At 34.1% G+C, this 19175-nt stretch overlaps 2 protein-coding genes across 6 annotated transcripts in view; one reads left to right on the top strand and one right to left on the bottom strand.

Annotated features, from left to right (window-relative positions):
• The first annotated feature begins 347 nt into the window (after positions 1-347).
• LOC111634121 overlaps positions 348-19175 on the top strand; it is a 59014-nt gene continuing 40186 nt past the window's right edge. For 3 of the 5 annotated variants that reach the window (XM_023378816.1, XM_023378814.1, XM_023378813.1), the window contains exons 1-2: positions 348-980; positions 13933-14153. The gene's annotated coding sequence lies outside the window, so the exon portion shown is untranslated. The remainder of the gene's footprint in view (positions 981-13932; positions 14154-19175) is intronic. The other 2 variants (XM_023378815.1, XM_023378812.1) reach the window with 2 other exon arrangements.
• On the bottom strand, positions 11828-12562 carry LOC111634123 (histone H2A-like). Its single transcript, XM_023378822.1, has one exon. The coding sequence runs from the start codon at positions 12387-12389 to the stop codon at positions 11976-11978; it is 414 nt and encodes a 137-aa protein (XP_023234590.1). The 5' UTR covers positions 12390-12562; the 3' UTR covers positions 11828-11975.

Here is a 19175-nt window from a genome sequence, read left to right as displayed (position 1 = left end):
CATAACCAACCTTTAGAATACCCCACACTTATGGCACTTATGGAAGCAATCATTTCTCTGCTGGTATGAGTATATGATTGCAATTTAAAACTGATGTATAACCTACATTACACCCTCTTTCAAATTGTTTTTTAAATACAGATAATCTGTGGATTATGCACATGAAAATGCAGTACAGTACTTTCATTGTAAACCACTATTCATATAAGATATTGCTGATATGCTACCCTAGCTAGGGTGGCATGCATCTCATTTACACAGACAGAGTAATTTTTACCTTCAAAATGAGGATGTATGTACATTGTGAATTCCCCTTTTTCTTCACTCCCAGTGTAAAAATGACGAGATTTTTCTCTATTGATAACAACATAGTATTAAATTTAGAATTCAAAAGTTGGCTACTTGACCAACTATATCACATATTTAGCATAGTTCCCAGTTTCAGTTCTGATCTTCATTAGCAGCCAGCTTTGGTTTTTGGATACTCATGGATGATGTAGTGTTAATTATGACAAAAGTTATGATAATCTGTAGTTTATCCAGCTATTTCCATTAAAGTAATTGTTTGCTTGATACACAATAATGAATAGGTAAAACAATTAAATCTAATTGAGAAATAGCCTATACTTGGTTTGTCAGTCAGATGGCTGTGGTGGTGTCATTTTGCTTGCTACTCTGGAAATATGGGATTGAGTCCAGGCTACAACTGCTTGAATTTTCCATGATTGCTGGTGATCTCTGGGATTTTGACTAAGGTTGAGGCAGCTACCTCCTCAGAATTCCATGTGTGGCAGCCATTGACCCATTTGGAGAGACCACAACTGCCCTATATATATTTGGGTGGTGTGAGTACTGGATAGGTCAGTCCTCAACTCTCAGCTACCAGTCAACCCAAGCACAATGGGCCTTTCGAGCCTAAGTGCTGGGTGATTTCTTCTACACAGTCTACAATACATGGCTTAATAGTAATTAAAGTGTCTGTAAGTTATATTATTTTTTTATATTAATTTTATTAATGGTCCAAAACATATTTTTAAATGAAATAACTTAATAAATTATATTGTCATATGGCTTCAAAAGAAGTCAAAAGTTTCTCACACTATTATTGTAACACCTGTAGTTGGTAAAATATTTTTTAGCACTTGCTCAATTCTGGACACTGAATTGATTGGATTATCTTCATTTTAGGGTTTCACGATATAGTAACCTTATGTTATCATGTACAGTACACAGTACGTTCATATAGGTGAATTAGGCAATGGCCTAGCGCACTTGAATTCGGGGGCGGCGTGGCGAAAGTACATGCATAAATTACAATAAATAATGAAAAAATAAATGTTTTTTGATCACAATCCTTTCTCGTGTTGACCCGTAAGTCGCCATTTTGAAAGTAGCACCATAGTCTCACGATTGCGATATTGTGTGCTGCATATTGAATAAAAATTATACTCTTGGGGCGACGTCAAAGTCATTTGCCTAGGGTGCTGAGTTTGCTCGGGCAGGCAATGACAGTACATATGTATACTATATAAAAACATCTGTTAAAATACAATAAATCTAAAGCTGTGAAGCATAGGTATTTAAATGAGGTCAAATTGTTTTTGATATGTATAATTCTTCAAGGATAATAGCATAGAACATTTACAATCTTTAAAAGCTGTATCATAAAGTATAGTTAACATCATGTAGGAGTTAAAGTATTACAAGAATTAAGTCACACTTTTTTATGTATTTATCATGAAACCTTTCTCCAGTATTCACACATCATTTTACTATAGCAACAGCCTCTACATACATGAAGACATTTTGTTAACCATGTTTGCCATTGTTTAATATGTTGTTTGCAAATATCTTTAATTTCAATATTTTTTTATTTTATACAAAATTTGCTTAAGAAAAGAACACAGTAATAACTAAAATATTTTGTTACTGCATGAATTTATAATGTGTAAATGAGTTTAAAATTCATGCAATATTAAAATATTAAGTGACAACATTACAAAACAATTAAGTACAATAATTAATAATTACAGAGATTATGTAGGTAGAAATGGTCAAATTTTATTGAAAATTGTACATCAAATTGTCTATGATGGAAAAATGGCAATTATTAGTTTAAAAAAATGATCTACTAGCCAGTGTGATTACTTAATTTGACTGATTACAGCACTTTTATCAATGGAATTTTTAGTAGAACAGTAATGTTTTCAACCTAGTTAATGGGTCATTCTCAAGTATCAACAGTGGAGTTTATATATCCTATTGAGGATATATAAACTCCACTGTTGATACTTGATCCTATCAACAGTGGGATCAAGTATCCCACTGTTACCTATCAGATTTTTTTAAGTTGTATATAACAAATTGTCTCTGGAAAAAACAAATTTTCTGTATAACAAATAATCTGCAAAGTGGAAAATGCATCAGTAGTGAATATAAAAAAGGATATCTTTGATATTCTACAGAAAAAGTAAATTTAAAAAAAAAGGATTTGTTTTATAAGATTTTGTAACATGGAAGTTCAACAGTATATTATTTATGCAATGCTAACATTAAAAGAGTATAATTTCTACCCATCTTGAGAAATACTTAATGACATTATCATATGAATCTTGCATTTTTATGATAGCCTTTAAAAGTCTGAATAAAGTGAAACATTGAAAGTGTTCCAATATATATATATATACAGAAGTTGTAAAATTCACATCTGATGGCTGAATATCACATGAAAACAGTTGAATCTTCAGGCTATAGGACATTCAGAGTAAATTTTGATATAAAATTGTTTTTGGTTGGCTCTCTTAAAAGTTCTTTATAAGTACATATTCTTTTTCCATATATACATTTTTATATATTACCTTTATATCATTTTCCCAACCACAACCTTAGCTAATATTCAATATAATTTGCCACTGAAAATCTTGCAATAAATCACAAATAATTCTTAGTTTTAAAACACTACAGATTCCTCATTTTATGATAGTGTTATGACAATTCACAATAATTAGTTTTGAAACTAAAAGACCAAAAATATCAAAAAACTGAAACAAGTGTCACCAACAAATGACCCACATGCCAAACACAACCCCTGAAGCATCTTTATCTAGCCCATGTAACTTTTCATTGACATGTTTTATCGTTAACATTTGAACAAGCTCAAAGTGCAAACTTTTGATTTGAAAAGTTAAGTTTTTTCATTTTTATTCTATCCTGTGGACACTAGAAGAGCCTTCTCCCAAGCCCAAATGGGTTTGGCCCGATCCACTACAAGCTGACCAGGTGCTAAGAGATGGGGCTCAACATATTTGGAATAAATACCCTGAAAATTTGATGCACCTGGATTCATTCCCAGGTCCTCAGAGCAATAGACTGATGCCTTAACCACTTCAGCAGATTGAAAAATTACCAGAATTAACAGACCTTGCTGCAAATGATTTTTATATAAACCTATTTTAAAAAGTGTTTGTTAAATTTTTACAAATCTCTGCCAGAAGATAATTTCAAGTCTTAAGAAGTTTGCATGAGAGATAGTTTCTATTTTTGCTTCTACATACTTTTGCAAACAGACCTTTCTGAAAATGAAATATATATCCAAGCATCACTGTCCAATGAATATCTAAACTAGATTTTAATATCAGATGCCACAAAATTTATCTCTGATATTTATGACATTCTTTAAAAAAAGTACTTACAAATTTCACTTTGTGTCATTAAGATTTTTCTTATTAATTAATAATAATCTTTGACTATATCCAGGGTGGCCAAGCTCCTTGATAGTCCGAGCCATTTTTCAACATTTGAAATTTTTCGCGAGCCGCAATTAAATACATATTAAAAAGGTATGCAAAAAATTACAAATTATATCCGTAGCAAGAGTGATACAAATTGTTTCCTCTGGAGCACAATGTCAACATTCCATTGCAATGACAGTTTACAAATTCAAAATCGGTCTGGAGTCGGTCGATAATGGACGATTACGTTCGTTCGTGCAGTTTTCGATGAGTCATATCATTTTTAACTTGGACAGAAATGAAATTTGTTACAACGTTGCACTTAGTCTTTCATATTTGTTGTTAGTAATTAAAAGACATTTTGAAACACATATGGAAGGATAATAATTTTTAAAAATATAACAACACAAAAATGAAAAGGGAACTCGGGTTCATTTATCAAGAGCCACAAATAATCCTTCAAAGAGCCGCATGTGGCTCGCGAGCCACAGGTTGGCCACCCCTGGACTATATCCATTGTAAATATCCCCAGACTTGTCTTTTACATTTCACATGATCCTCTCAGAAAAAGGCTGGAGACCACTGAACTAAAACATTACAAGATATGATGTTAGTCAACAGAATGATGATGATGATAAATGCCTCTTTGAAATGTATGAAAATAAGCACATTCTTTTCATAGACACGTACAAAAGAGCTTTTATGAGATGGCCACAATTACAAGCAAATTAATGATATTCATTGAAACTTGTTCAGAGATTCTCAAAAAAAAAATAATTAATACTGCATACTTTTTACAAGAAAGACAAAGATCCTTAATTGTAGATTTTATTGCACGAAAAATCCTTGCATTATGCTGCTGTTGTAAAAGACTAATGCAAGAGCCATGTCATTGCAAAAACTTTTGGTGGACCTAAATACAATACATCAAAATAAGTGCACAACTTTTTCATTAAATTTATTAATTGAAACTGCATCATATTTTATATTGTATTATGTTTAATTGATTTACGTTCATGAAAATGAAGTCTTTACATTCAAACATTCAAGCTTTAAATATAACAATAATGCTTTACTTGTGTTCATTTTGAGAGGGGTCTAGAATGTAATTCATTGACTTATATAGTGTAAAATGAATTTAATTATATAAACTTTTTTCTACAAAACTTCCTTCCTCAATGAAACCTTGCCATAAACTGATGGTTACTTGTACTTTTTCTGTTACAGCTCATAATTTGAGACAAATATACAATGATTTAAGATGATTTCATCTGAAGAAATAACTTGATATTATTTAATAGTAAAAAAATTATAGAGATTAATTGGAAAATATGGAATGATAATTTTTAATTAGTTTTACATTTAAAAAAAAATATTATCCTTGAGAGAAAAATGAAATTTTTGTTACCTTTAAATATTTACAATTTTTGAAGTTTGGGTCAAGTGAAAACTAGAATATTTTTTCTTTATGTCAGTTGTATCTAGACATATTAAGTGAATAAAACTAAATTGAAAATCTTATTTTTGTATTTTATAAGATTTCTGGAAACAAAAGACAAAAATGCTAAATATATTCAAATGCAAGAAATATATAAATTATTCCAAAGAAACTGTTAAGGAATGAAGTAGTCTAAAAACTTAATATTGAAATAAATGTCAGAAGAATATGGTATTTAAAAATCCACTCTTCACAAAAACCTGTGTGTTTGAAATAGATTTTTCTATTGTTTTTTATCAATTTAGTTGAGAATCTAACTACAGAAGTATTTTTCTTATTTTATTCAAAAAGCAAGAATATATGAAAATATATTATGTGTGCATTTTATCAATTTCCTCATTCAGATGTCTTTTTTTGCCTTCCAAATGTAAAAGTGCTTTAGAACAATTATTTATATTGGTTGCCATTGAATTTCTATTGGCATCTAATCACTAACTTAGAAAAAACTACCATCATATGAAACACAATTCACAAAAAAAGTCAGCATGGAGATCAAAAATAGCTAAACACATGGATAGATCCATTTGTTGTATTGCATCGTCTGATTGCTTTGTATCCTAACGTTTAATATAAAGAGGGGCTACTGTAATTACTATTTAGATACAAAAACTTTTTAATATAAAAATAATAATTTCACTTTGAGTTATACACAAGTTTTTTGAAATACAGTAGAACCCTGTCAAGATGTTTTTCAAGGGACCACTAAAAAAAACTTCTTAGGCAGAAAACTTGTTATGCAGGAATTTAAATTTTTTATTTGTATATTCAATTTTATTTCAATATGAAGGCAATATAACACAGCATAGTGTAACATAATAGAATGCACTGACTATAGCAGATGCTGATATGTCTCATGTTGATACATGTCAACTGAGATTTTGAATATGCCCAATGAACTGATGGTGGAACCAGTCCAAAAAAAGAGGTTCTTTGTTGTTTAAGCTTTCTTATTCCACATCCATTGCAAAGGCAGCATATTTGTGTAATGTTCTCTAAGAGCTTTTGGATTTCGTGCTTGGAAAACTAGACCAGGCTTTATCACTTTTTTCTATCACTAATCACTTCTTCTAAGAGGTCATGGTATTCTTATAAACATAGTTTGGCCACTTATGTGCATTAAGGACAATATCACTGACATAGCTCAGGACATCTGAAATGAGAGCCAAAATAACCAAGTAATTAGTAGGTGGAATCTTTTATGATTCACAATATGACAGAGTGGGCTTTAATATTGGCAAACCAACTTTGGAAACTTTCCCAAAAGAGTGTAGCATAAGAGCTATCTTATTAATCTGAATTGGAGAATTGTTTTCTGCCATTTCCAACTCAATCAATTGATGCATGGGAAAAAATAAGGCTTCTCTTAAGATCTGGATAATTGTGCACAAAGAGGCAACTTTTGTTCTTGGGTCAACAAGAGTTTTCTCTTTGTGCATCAAGAAAGATTTATTTACTTGATAGTGTAAGTAACGTTTGTGTTTTACTTACTTGCAACACACACAGCACAATGTTTCTACGGAGATAAGATTGGAACTGGTTTCCCATTTGCAAAGTATAAACATATGGTATTAAGTCGGTTACCTTAGACCTAAATTTATGTCACTGCTTTCAAAGGCCATTTGTCCTGACTAGTTAGCATGCCAATTATTGGAGCAGATTTCTTAAGACAGTATGCATTCCTGGTAGATCTGAAGAATATTTGCGTCAAAGACCCACTCACTTCTTTAGCATCTAAAAGTTGTAGGGTTACAGATACAACTGACCATATTACTCCCATTGTGGAGAAATCCAAATACCATATTTCCTACAGAAATATCCTGATATGTGCCTGTATTCAGCCAAGAGCCAGGTCCAACACAACATGGTATTACTGCATAATTAAAAACAAACCTGTTTTTCCAAGACCTAGAAGATTCCATCCTGTACAATTAGCCACAACAAAGCAGGAATTTTAATACATGATGGAGCAAGGGATCTGCCACTTAAGTAAATCAAATGGACCAGCCCATTTTACCTGGTACCAAGCAGAGCCGTAACTAGGCAGGTGCAACAGGTGCATTCGCACAGGGCCCACTTGGAAGGGGGGCCCAAACTGCTGTTCACAAGAAATTATTAAATTTAAATTTTTCTACCTTTCTACAGCGCGGTTTGGCAATTACATTTCGCCTTACTTAGACCCTAGATGTCTGCTCACCAGTGTTCCCAACTGTGGCAACTTTTAGAGGGATGTAGTGAGGTAGCGGAGACCTCAGACAAATCAGCCAAAAGTAGCGACTTTTGAGATTTTTTAATTTATTTTTTGAGAAATTTAAATTTATGTTTATAGTTTTCAAATTTACAGATTTTTCTCTACCTTGTAGAGCTCTCTGGCAACTACTAATATTATTACGATATACAAAACTGTATTTCTAGATTTTTCTACAGTGTGCAAAGCTAGAAATCTGTAAAGGTAACATTTTGTAACAAAAATTAATGTGCCTGAGGATTTTTTTTAAATTACTAAATCCCGTAACGATAACTCCCGAATAAAATCTTAGTCTCGAGGTTGTAAAAGGCGTGCAGAAATTCTGACATCATTTTTTGCTTTATAGTGGTACGTATATGTAGTGTATACCTGAACGGCGGATTAAGCGGTAAGCGAACTATGCGGGCGCGTAGGGCCCCGAAGGGGCTCCCGCAGTCTTTAAAATGCTACTGAAAAAAGGGATTGCGAAAACGCAGAAGATACAAATAGTCCAGAAAAACACTTCGATATATATAGATACATGGAAGTAATAAATGATATAGCTTTATGGCCAACAATATTAACAGATGCTATTATTGATCATATTCTTAAAACAAACCAAAAAGTATAGAAAAGGGATTTCTCAATAAACGAAAAAAAAAAGTTAAGATAATGGAAATAGGTAAAACGCCAGATGAAGGAAATAACTTGACACCCAAAAAATTATTTAAAATACAAATTTACAATGTTCTTGACACGTTATTGTGTCAAATAGATAGACGTTATGAAAACATGAAAACTATCTGTGACGATTTTTGCTTTCTCTATGGCTCGTCTTTACAATACACGATTGTTGCTGATTTAAAAAAAAAAAATCAGCTGCAGATCTTGTTATTAAATATAGCAAAGATTTAAAAAAGTACGAATTCACAAGTGAAATTGAAAGTTTTAATTTTGAAGTAACGACTCTTATACAAAATATAGAAACTGCATCTCCGCTTAATATTCTACAGGCTCTTCATGATTTTGGTTTAATTGAGTTTTACCCAAATATCAATATCGCTCTTCGAATATTTCTAACTCTTCCCGTTTCTATTGCTTCGTGCGAGAGAAGTTATAGCAAGTTAAACTTAATATAAATTATTTAAGATCAACTATCGGACAAGAACGATTATCCAATATTTCTATTATTTCAGTAGAATACAATATCGTTAAAAATATTAATTATGATGGTGCAGAGCCGTAACTAGGGTATGGCCAATGTGGCCCCGCCATAGGCGTCGATTTAATAAAGGCGCCAACGAGAAGGTTTCAAAATAATATGCATTCGAAATTAATAACACAAAAACATTTTTATATTTATATTTATACAGGGTTTATCAGAATGACGTTTTAAAAATTCGGGGTTTATAGAGGATAAAATTTTGAACGTTTTGATATACAGAATTTATAGCTGGAAATTTGAACTAAAGTCTCTACGGCGGTAGGAAGTGCTTGACCGCCCTTCACTTTGGTAGCTACCCTTCCGTCCATTGACGTCATGTTATTGCTGCTGATGGAAGACTGTAAACACACAACTACAGTAGTCTAACTGAGCCTGTGTACAAGACGTTGTGTACTTAGTGCCTGCCGTTCTTCAGGTCACCCCTTGCATCCACTGGCGCTGTGCTGTAAACACACAGCTAGTCAACGTGAGTCAGTGTACAGTTGTCCGCTTATCGTGCTTTACGTACTGTGGATACGTTCTGGCTTCTTGGAGGGTAACTACACATTTGGAGAACTTGCTAACATGCATTTGTGTTTTGGTGAAGCTCGAGGGAATGCCAGTGCAACATACCGACCGCATAGAACGTGCAAAGTGCTGTAGAAACGTTCTATCACTTTTCCGGCTATAGGTTTCTCGTATCAAAACGTTCAAAATTTCATCCTTTACAATCCCCCAAATTTTTAAAACGTTCTGATACACCCTGTATAGTATTTAAACGTCACTAGAAAAATTTTTACAATAGCATTTTTTTAAAAATAAAATTATTTTTTAATAATAAAAATTAAAAAGGCGCCATTTTTATTCTTGGCCATAGGCGTCCAAAATCCTAGTTACGGCTCTGTAATGAATTTGCTAAAATGAAAGCCAGAAAAATTCAATTAATTAAAAAAATATTATTAAAAATCTATTGTAATGTATTTGTTTTATTATTTTCCCCAAAACCAAATAAATTAAGGGGCCTAAATGCAAATTCTTGCACAGGGCACAGGAATGGCTAGTTACGGCTCTGTTACCAAGGACCAATTGCAGTATGTATGGACTTATTAGGAACTATCATGCATTAAATATTACTATTCCTGACAGGTAACCTCTACCACACTTTCAATACTGCACAGCAATCTTACTGTAAGTCTGAGGTGACCAACTCAAGGCCCACGGGCCACAGCTGTCTACAGCCTTTAGTATTAGTTTCATGACAATCTCTGTGATGAAACATTCTTTTGTTGCAATGTACTGTTAATGTTAAATAGCAGCCCTCTTGAGGGATAACTCTTGGACAGCCACTTCCTGTTTGACATCATCTTTCTTTGAAAATCTGGCCTAAAGCCTGGATGTGGCATTGTAGCACATTCAGATTCTTGGACTCATCTGTCCACTAGTTTGTTTCTAGCTTTTCAAATAATTCCTCCTTTCATAAAATATTATTGTGACATTATCACGGTCAGTGCCATACATTAAAACAATAGCACATTTTATGGTGGTCTTCAATTGTTAAACCATAACAGGAAACAATGCCATGCTGTATTTATGTAGCCTGCATATTTTGCATAAATTTGGGCATTTTACAGAAACATTCAACCACATCCTAGGTATTTTTATCTGGAAATGTTCAAACAAATTTTCCATTTATTTTTTGCTTTATGGATTGTACTACTACTATTTTTTGATGTGAATAAAGCAAATACTCAAGTTATATATTTTTTATCCTAATTCACTTAACCTACTGGAATTTTTAAGATATGCTGTTGTGTGGTGGAAAAAAATTATTTGATAAGCTCATCCATCTTTGCATATATATATAAATATATATAAACTCTTCCGAAGCTAATTAGTATTCTGTTGGCAGCAATACTGGTATAAAAAATCATGGTGATATTTTCCCCATGTTATATTCTTTAACAGCTAGGAAAGTAAAAATGAGAGTAACTTTCAAAGAAATTTAGGACAATTCATTTTCAAAGGTAAGTTTTTGAAATCCCTTACATAGAATTTTTCTAATCAGTCTTAGTTGAGTTTTTTAGATTAAAAAAACAAAATGCCAGTGGGCATTAAAGCTTGCTTCCTAGCAAATTAGTACTATTAATTTATTTTGTTTGCTTTCATTACATTCCAAAGATAACTGAAGTCTCCTTTAAGATTTACATTTCTCTGAAAATTCTGTCAATTAGATAGATCTATCCCATCACAAATCCATAGAAACAAACAACTTTAGTGGCTGTAATTTAAGCATTTCATAAAATGAATTATTTCAATATGTGACATCGTAAAACTTTTTACATTTATTACTCTTCCCACTAATACAAGGATCTGAAACACTTCTATAGATAAGAATATACCAGAAAAAATTCTACTTTTTTTCCTGGCAAGACCAACCTTATATTGGTATTGGCAGGGAAATTCTTACCAATCTTAAAAGGTCTCACCAGAGAGGCTATATCAACCACCAGGATCTCTAGAGTGTCAAGATACCTAGTTGCTGCATATTACAGTATTAGTGAATACAGAAAAAGGTTAGGAAAAAGATAGAGTTAATGCAATTAAAATAACAGGCCACTTCAACTTTTGCAGTTCAGCATTCATTTGACACTGTCTCTTTTTCCAGTTCTTGTTTTAAAGCTTTGACTATAAAGACATCAAAACTTACATGAAATGTTTTCAGAATTTACAGTAAAAATGTTTCCTTTATTCATTTAACTATTTTTGCTTGCAATTTCTTAACTAGAAGATTCTTCATACAGCTTTAAAGTATTAACAGATCTAGACAAGCTCTTATGTTATTCCTCCATATCCATACCAATAGTACCCAAAGGAGCTGAGAAAGCTCACCGGATCGGTAACATTTTATACTATGTAGGATCTGTTCAGAAAGTTTACTTGTCCAACAAGAGACCAGATATCATTCGAAAACATTACCTACAAATCTTCAGTTACCTACTATTCTGTATAAATCTCCCCCAATTTTTCAAGAACGGGCACACGACAAACCAAATATCATTTCCAAACAGACCCACAGAGCATCAATTAGAGAAAATCTAGTCTACACACACTGTACAAATGACCGTATATCTCATCCGGCAAAAACAAACTCTCACACATTTCATACAGGGTGAACAGACTAAACCAAAAATTTTTTATTCCGAAAGTGGAAATTTACATAAAATCCATAAAAGAACATTGAAGATTTGTACTGGCATCAAATCAAAATAAGAGTTTACATCTAACACACATAATGTACGTTACATATTTTATCAGTTTTTAAAATTCTTGGCTGGCTAATTTTAAACCTTTTCCACCAGTCGGTGTGGTTCCAGTTTTCTTGGGAAGAAGAACAGCCTGAATATTAGGCAGGACACCACCTTGGGCGATGGTCACTCCGGACAAAAGTTTATTCAATTCTTCGTCGTTTCGAACGGCCAATTGCAAATGTCGAGGAATGATTCTGGTCTTTTTGTTGTCTCTCGCGGCATTTCCGGCCAATTCCAAAACTTCGGCTGCCAAATATTCTAAAACAGCAGCCAAGTAGACGGGAGCACCGGCACCGACTCGTTCGGCGTAATTACCTTTTCTCAGAAGACGATGGATACGTCCCACAGGAAACTGCAATCCAGCGCGACTGGATCGTGTCTTGCTCTTTCCTTTCACTTTACCTCCTTTTCCTCTACCTGACATTGTCTTCTCTTTTAAAACAGAACACGCTAACACACTCCAGCAACAAATTCGAAAATGGCGCAAGCGTTCGTCTTCCTTTTATACTCGTATCGCAGCACGTAATCGACTTCTCGTACGGACCAATGAGCTGTTACTCTCCTCGACGTTGTCCAATACTATTGGTCCTTACATTACGAACGTCGCGCCAAAAATTCTTTTTGTCATCGCATTCCGTCGCTTCTTTTATTTAAAATAAAATGTCGAATAAAATTTTATTTTTTTAAAATACTATTTATCATTTTTAAACTAATAAAATTTTACTATGAAAAATAATTAAATGAATGAAATAATCAAAAAATAATTCTTAACATTAATTCGAAAATACGGAATTAATATAACTGTATAAAAATTGAAAATTTTAATTAATTAATTAATTTAAAGTTAAGCAAATAAAATATTTTGGAATATAAAATGAAAGTAATAAAAATAAAAGCAATATTTGTTCGAATATTTCCACTGTTCTCCTAACCCAGTGGGCACTAAGACAGCCTTTTTTACCTAGCTAATTCCTATTATGGGTTCGACTGGCCCATAATGGTACGGTCGCACGGCAAGGGACGTGGACCGACATCCCCGAAAAATTTCCTGGGTTTTTCCATCCCGAATCCCCCCAAACAGTAGGCCGACAACTTAACCGGTCGCCATCTCGAGTCGCTGAAAAAATATATAGTCGGGCGGCTGAATTTCAACTCGGACTCAATCGGGCCTGACGTTTGCTAAGATTGATTTATATGGTTACGGCAACGCGACACGTGGACCATCTGCCAACGGGGGGAGAATTTTAATAGGAAATTGTCACGTGAAAAAACCCGGAAAACTCCACGTGACCGGCTCATAAGCCAGGTGCAAACCTACGACCAACCGCTCGGTGGTTTCATTCACTCGGCCACTGGCATTTGCTAAGGTCAATCTCGAATAAAATCCTAATAACGGAATTTATATATTCATTTAATTATGGTAAATTAATTTTAAAAGTAAAAGACTTGCCGAAATTCTTATGAATGTTGAATGTTAAGTTCTTCAAAAACAAGAAACAGAAAATATTAGCTTTTATATAAAATTAATATATTTAAAGACGATACGATATCGAATGTGTGAGAGAAATTTAGTTACATAACTTATATAATTTGCATTTCCTGTCGTTTAATTTATAGAGTTGACGTCATTTCCGCTTAAGAAAGATACTATAAAAAGGCGCAAATGCTATAACAAAATTATTAATATTTTTTAAAGTTTTGAAATTCGAATAATTACGAATAAAATATTCTTAATTGAAATATGGTTTCAATTATTATGAACCCTTTTAAAGACTTCAACGAGTAATTATTTAATCTTAAAAATAATTTATATGAGCTATTGATGTTAGAATTATAGTTCGAAAGCCATTTTTGGAAAAAATAAAACACATTTACAGGATTTATTAAAATCTAATATACATATTCGAATTTCACAAACATTATACTTAAATATACAAATTAATCTGATTGGGATTTGATTGGATTAGTTGTTTACGGAAACGCAACACGTGGGACAGAATGAAGATGCCTCCCAGGACTACTTACCATGGGAATCTGACCCCTATTTAAGTGTCACAGACGTGAAGAAAACCCGAAAAACTCCACGTGGCCACCCACGACCGAACTCCTAGTGTTCGGGGAACAGAACAGCTTTGCCACTGGTGGGTCCTGTGATCTAAATGAGATGTCAGGTATCATCGACGAAAAGGTATTTATAGTGTATGGTTTTCTCTTATTGAAAATAATTCTCGTTAAGACTAGTAAAGCTGATTACAGATTTTCGATCAATTTTTATAAAACATTTTATTCCTTGTGAGGATTTATTTTAGCTTATATAGCATCGTATAAGCTAAATTCTATCCTTATTAAGGACTAGATGTCACCGATTTCCGAAGACTGTCCCCATTTTGCCTGTTTTTAATATATGATTGTAGAATCAATGTTTGAATGGTGACCGTCCATTAATTATGTCTACAATTTTTGAATCATTTTTTACTCATTTCTTCCCTGTTGTGTACAGCGATATAGAGTTGGTTAACCCCTCTCCTTTAATAACGTGTACAAAATTTCATGAACTCCCCTGATATTGAAGAAATGACTTTAAAAAATATTTCAGAACGATTCACATGACTATTAATTATGCCACTAATAACACTACAAAAACTTTAAGCAGACAATACCTTGATACTCTTCCCTATCGTGTACAATGTTGTTCTTGTCTTCTCCTTTCCTTAAACTGTATACGTAATTACAGTTTTATATGACTGTCCATTACGTATTACGTAATGGACAGTCATTACGTAATACGTAATGGACAGTCATACAAAACGTTTTATTAACACGCCAATATAACATCCATTGATATCAGAAATGAGCCCAAAGTATGGCCATAAGTATGAAGCTGGAAGGGTAGGATTGCAGATCAGCAGTGATAAAACAAAAATAATGTCCATTAACATAAATAAGCAAACATAAGTAAAAATCACAGTCGGTAATCAAACAATGGATGAAGTGGAGGAGTTTTGCCAGATTGGTAGCAGGTTATCACCAGATGAAGGCGTTGAAGCTGATATAAAACGGTGACTTGGTAAAGCGTTAGGTGTCTTTCACAGACTATGTCCACACGAGCAATCAGTATAGCGACTATGATACGCCTCTACAACACCATTGTTATTCCAACTGCAATCTACGCCTGTGAAACAAGGAAAGACACGGAAGATTACTCTGAAATTCACTGTATTCCATCAATGCTATCTTCGAATGATACTTAGAATTACATATCTTGACTATCACAAATCAGGAAGACCTCAGAAGTGACCTACACGAACTGCAGGACATTGTTACAGAACATATAATACGTTTTGCCGGACATGTATAGTACTTTTTATTAATGTATTTATTCCTTATATTCATCCGAACTGTATCTGTTAGCACAACTATACCTCTGTTAATTTCTACCAACATTTTAGGATCTTCGTCTACCGGAGGAACGCTTACCAAAAGTAGCCTTGCAATGGAAACCACACGATGGAAAAAGAAAACAAGGTAGACCTCGAACAACATGACGCTATACGTATAAAGATCTAAAGATTAGTATTCCATGGGATGATGCTGAAACTATTGCAGCTGACCCATTCGCTGGAGACAACTGGTTGCCCAGCGCGCCACTAGGCACAGGAGGAGCTAAGACTAAGACTAATATAACATAATTAATTTATAAATTGATAAATAAATAAATTTTAAAAAGGCCAGCAACGAGTTGCTTAACTTTTCCGGCAACATTTAAAACTGCGCGTGGCGCCTTCTGTTATGATATTTTATTTTTAAAAACTTTATATATTTTTAATTATTATAAAATGGCAAAAAGCTTATTCTTGAGAGAAGGGATGAGTTTTATATTTAAAAAAAATTGTAAATGCTAATAACGAGTAAAATCTTTATTAAGTCCGACCCTACTCGCTCTAGCTCCCCATCCACTCGACCTTCAACCACCAAGCCCACCAGTGGCCAAGCGGTCTTCGTATTGAATACCACTGGGAGTTCGGTCATGGGTTCGCGCTCGGACAGGCTGGCCACGAGGAGTTTTCCGAGTTTTCTTCACGTCTGTAACGCCTAAATAGGGATCAGTTTCCCATAAAAAAACTTTCCGGAAAACAACCTAGGCAGATCGCCTAAGTGTTGCGTTATCGTAACTAAACAAACAATCAAGCACTGATGTTAAACTGTCAATTTTGATAACATCAATTTCTGAAACTTCAAAGAGGGTGAATAAAATCGTGACCCCCACACTAAAATCCATACATACAGTACAGAAGAAACCCCCAATTTTTCTGAGTAAAAATCTTGGGGGGTCGTTGTTTTGATCGATGGCCATACTTTCCCTGTATTATATATAACAGAGCCGAGAAAGTAAAAATAACAGAAGTTCTAGACCACATTTTCACTAATTCTAAAATGCGCCCTCGGTTGTATTCTAAATGATATGGTTCGCCACATTATTGAAAGAAGAAAGGGACTAATGACTTGTAAATTCATTTCATAAAGCATCTCAGTCATGCTCTATCGGATTCCATTCTAGATATGTTATTGACTACGGTATATTCATTTTCTAACTTCCCTATTATCAAGAAAATCAGTGACAAATTGAACTTAAGAGGACGAGATTATTGTCCATGTAAAGAAATTAAGGTTCAACAACATCCAAAAAGCATTGCATAAAAGTCGAGAATGTTATCTCTATAATAGTAGGCAATCACAATGCCTCCTGAAAACGGCTGGGTTGCCGAGATCGTAAAGGTATTAACCTTCCACTTTGGGGCAACGAAATCGAATTTGAGTGGCGAACACTAATGCGGTCTGCCCAGAATATATCAGGCCCTATCCTTTACCAGCCAGCTAAGCCTAGTCGAACTCATAATGGGCCTGGAAAATAAGGTTTTCTTGGTACTCGCGGGGCTAAAAAGAGTTTTAAATAGTTTTAATATATTTAAAAAAACTTAAAACAAATGCTGTTATTGATCTTATTTTTGAGATTGGGAATGGGGATGGTGAAGGTGGCAGAAATTCTCACCATTCCCCACCATATGCATCATTACAATCCATTTACACACAGCCTACGTCATAATCAGATTCAACATTTGCTTATGTTTATATTAAAGGGTTTCGGAATACGAAGGATGGTAAGGGTGGAACTACTCCATAAAACTTCATTAAAATACATTTTCAAGGGGATTAAGCATGTCTTCAAATTTTCAACTTTCTGTTTTCACTTAGAACCCTTCAGAGATCGAACACAAATTTCGACAAAATTTCGTCTCGGAGTTCGAACGGATGATTCGATGTGCGAACTGCGTGCCAATGAAAAAATGCGCTAAAAGTGTAAACGCGATTTGTTGTGCGCTCAGACAAATGAGATGAACGGGACTCATTTCCTCATTCTCTGACGCCGCGTAGGGCGAAGACAAATGACAACATACGGTCATGCATTGTCCTGTTGAGAGGTAGCGTAATGGAGATCTCAAAGATAGGGCACAGCGATGGGCCTTAACACATCAGAAATGTAACGGCGGCTGTCCAAATTACCGGCTATGCGAACAAGAGATGACCGAGATTTTACCCAATGGCACCCCCATACCATAACTCCAGGTGCTTGGCCTGCAAGACGATGATGAATGCAAACTGGCAATGCTCGTTCACCTCGCCATCATGATGCTGGTACGCAGAACAAGGCTTCGTCTGAAAAGACGACATGCCGCCACTCCTGCGTCCATTTTCATCGTCGAACGCACCTTTGTACGCGCACCTGTCTCTGCTGCAGCGTGCAGACACTTGTTCTGAAAACGACCCAAGGTCCTGACTCAGGGTATGTGACCTGGCTGCTGTTATAGCAGTATCTTTTTTACATGACCTTGCGGGATTGTACAGTAGTGCTGTACGATCCCGCAAGGTCATGTAAAAAAAATGTCTGTCCTCTCGGGCGTTACTGACCAGGAACTGCCGAGATCCCGCACGGCGTTCCGTACGGCCTTCCTAGATCCATCGATTCCATATTCTCGTGAAAGTCATGGGATAACGATCAATGCGAGCAGCAATAGCGTGGAACGATAAACCTTAGTCACCATAGGCCACGCTTATACAACGATCAAACTCTGACACATACTGGTAGACATTCCTTCTTACACGAGGCATAACAAAACCTTTATACATAAGCAACCAATGTGCGAATGCAATTTCCGTATGAGAAACCAACTTTACGATCTTCCCTTCTATATGGATCGTAGTTAGTCTTACTCCTACCTGCTTTGCAAGCATACTTTGAAATGCTAGTCATTTGCATATCCCAGCATGTTGTACGGGTACTTTTCATGCAAATTTCGCGTTTGTTGCGTGTTGCCTTCATGGTGTAGCAATTCTAATGGCCAGCAGTGTACTAAAATCTATCCAAACAGAACCTGAATAAAACGGAAACCTACCTAAACGGTAGAAAAATATTCGGTATCGTCTTCACAGGTTTACTACAGTTAAAATATTCATCATTTTAATCGCACATACAGTATTAATATTGCTGTGTGCAGGACCACCTCCTGGAGAAAAATACACATTGGACGGCATAAGGCAAATTATATTATTTATATTAAAGCAAAGGAAGTAAACCAAAAAATAATGTATAGTTGAGTTTACTTGCTCGTAATTTGCTCTTTTTGATCCCATTTGGGCATCCTTGGCTATATGATCTCTAAATAATATAAGCTATCTAGTGAAACTTCAAGCTTATATTACATTAATCCTAAATCAATAAAGATTTTTAGAATATTTTGATATTATATATGTGTGTATATACAGTGTATATATACCCAGACATAATTAATTGACCACTAACAAGAGTATTTACTTGACAATCTATTATTCAATTTTACCTTGATTCTTTATAGTTGCATAGAATGAACAAAATAAAAAAAAAGTATACTTAAAATTTAAATGAATAGATCAAAATTTTAATTAATTGTAAATTTTATGTTATACTTTTTGCAAGTTAGTAGTTCTTCTTATATATCACCAATTACAGAGATGTGTTAAAAACACAAGCATACAAATTGTTTAAGTTTAGAGAAAATTTTTACAATTAGATAATTTTGTATTCATTAGTATAATTATATTTAAAAAAAGGCAGACGTTTAATGTTTACAAAAGAGGAGTGTTTATATGTATATGTATATATAAATATATATTA

This window comes from Centruroides sculpturatus, unplaced genomic scaffold, assembly GCF_000671375.1.
Source record: "Centruroides sculpturatus isolate CEXI.00-Female unplaced genomic scaffold, Cexi_2.0 scaffold944, whole genome shotgun sequence".
Lineage (NCBI taxonomy): Eukaryota > Metazoa > Arthropoda > Arachnida > Scorpiones > Buthidae > Centruroides > Centruroides sculpturatus.
Note: the sequence above shows the minus strand (reverse complement) of the source record. Positions and strands in the feature narration are given on the sequence as shown.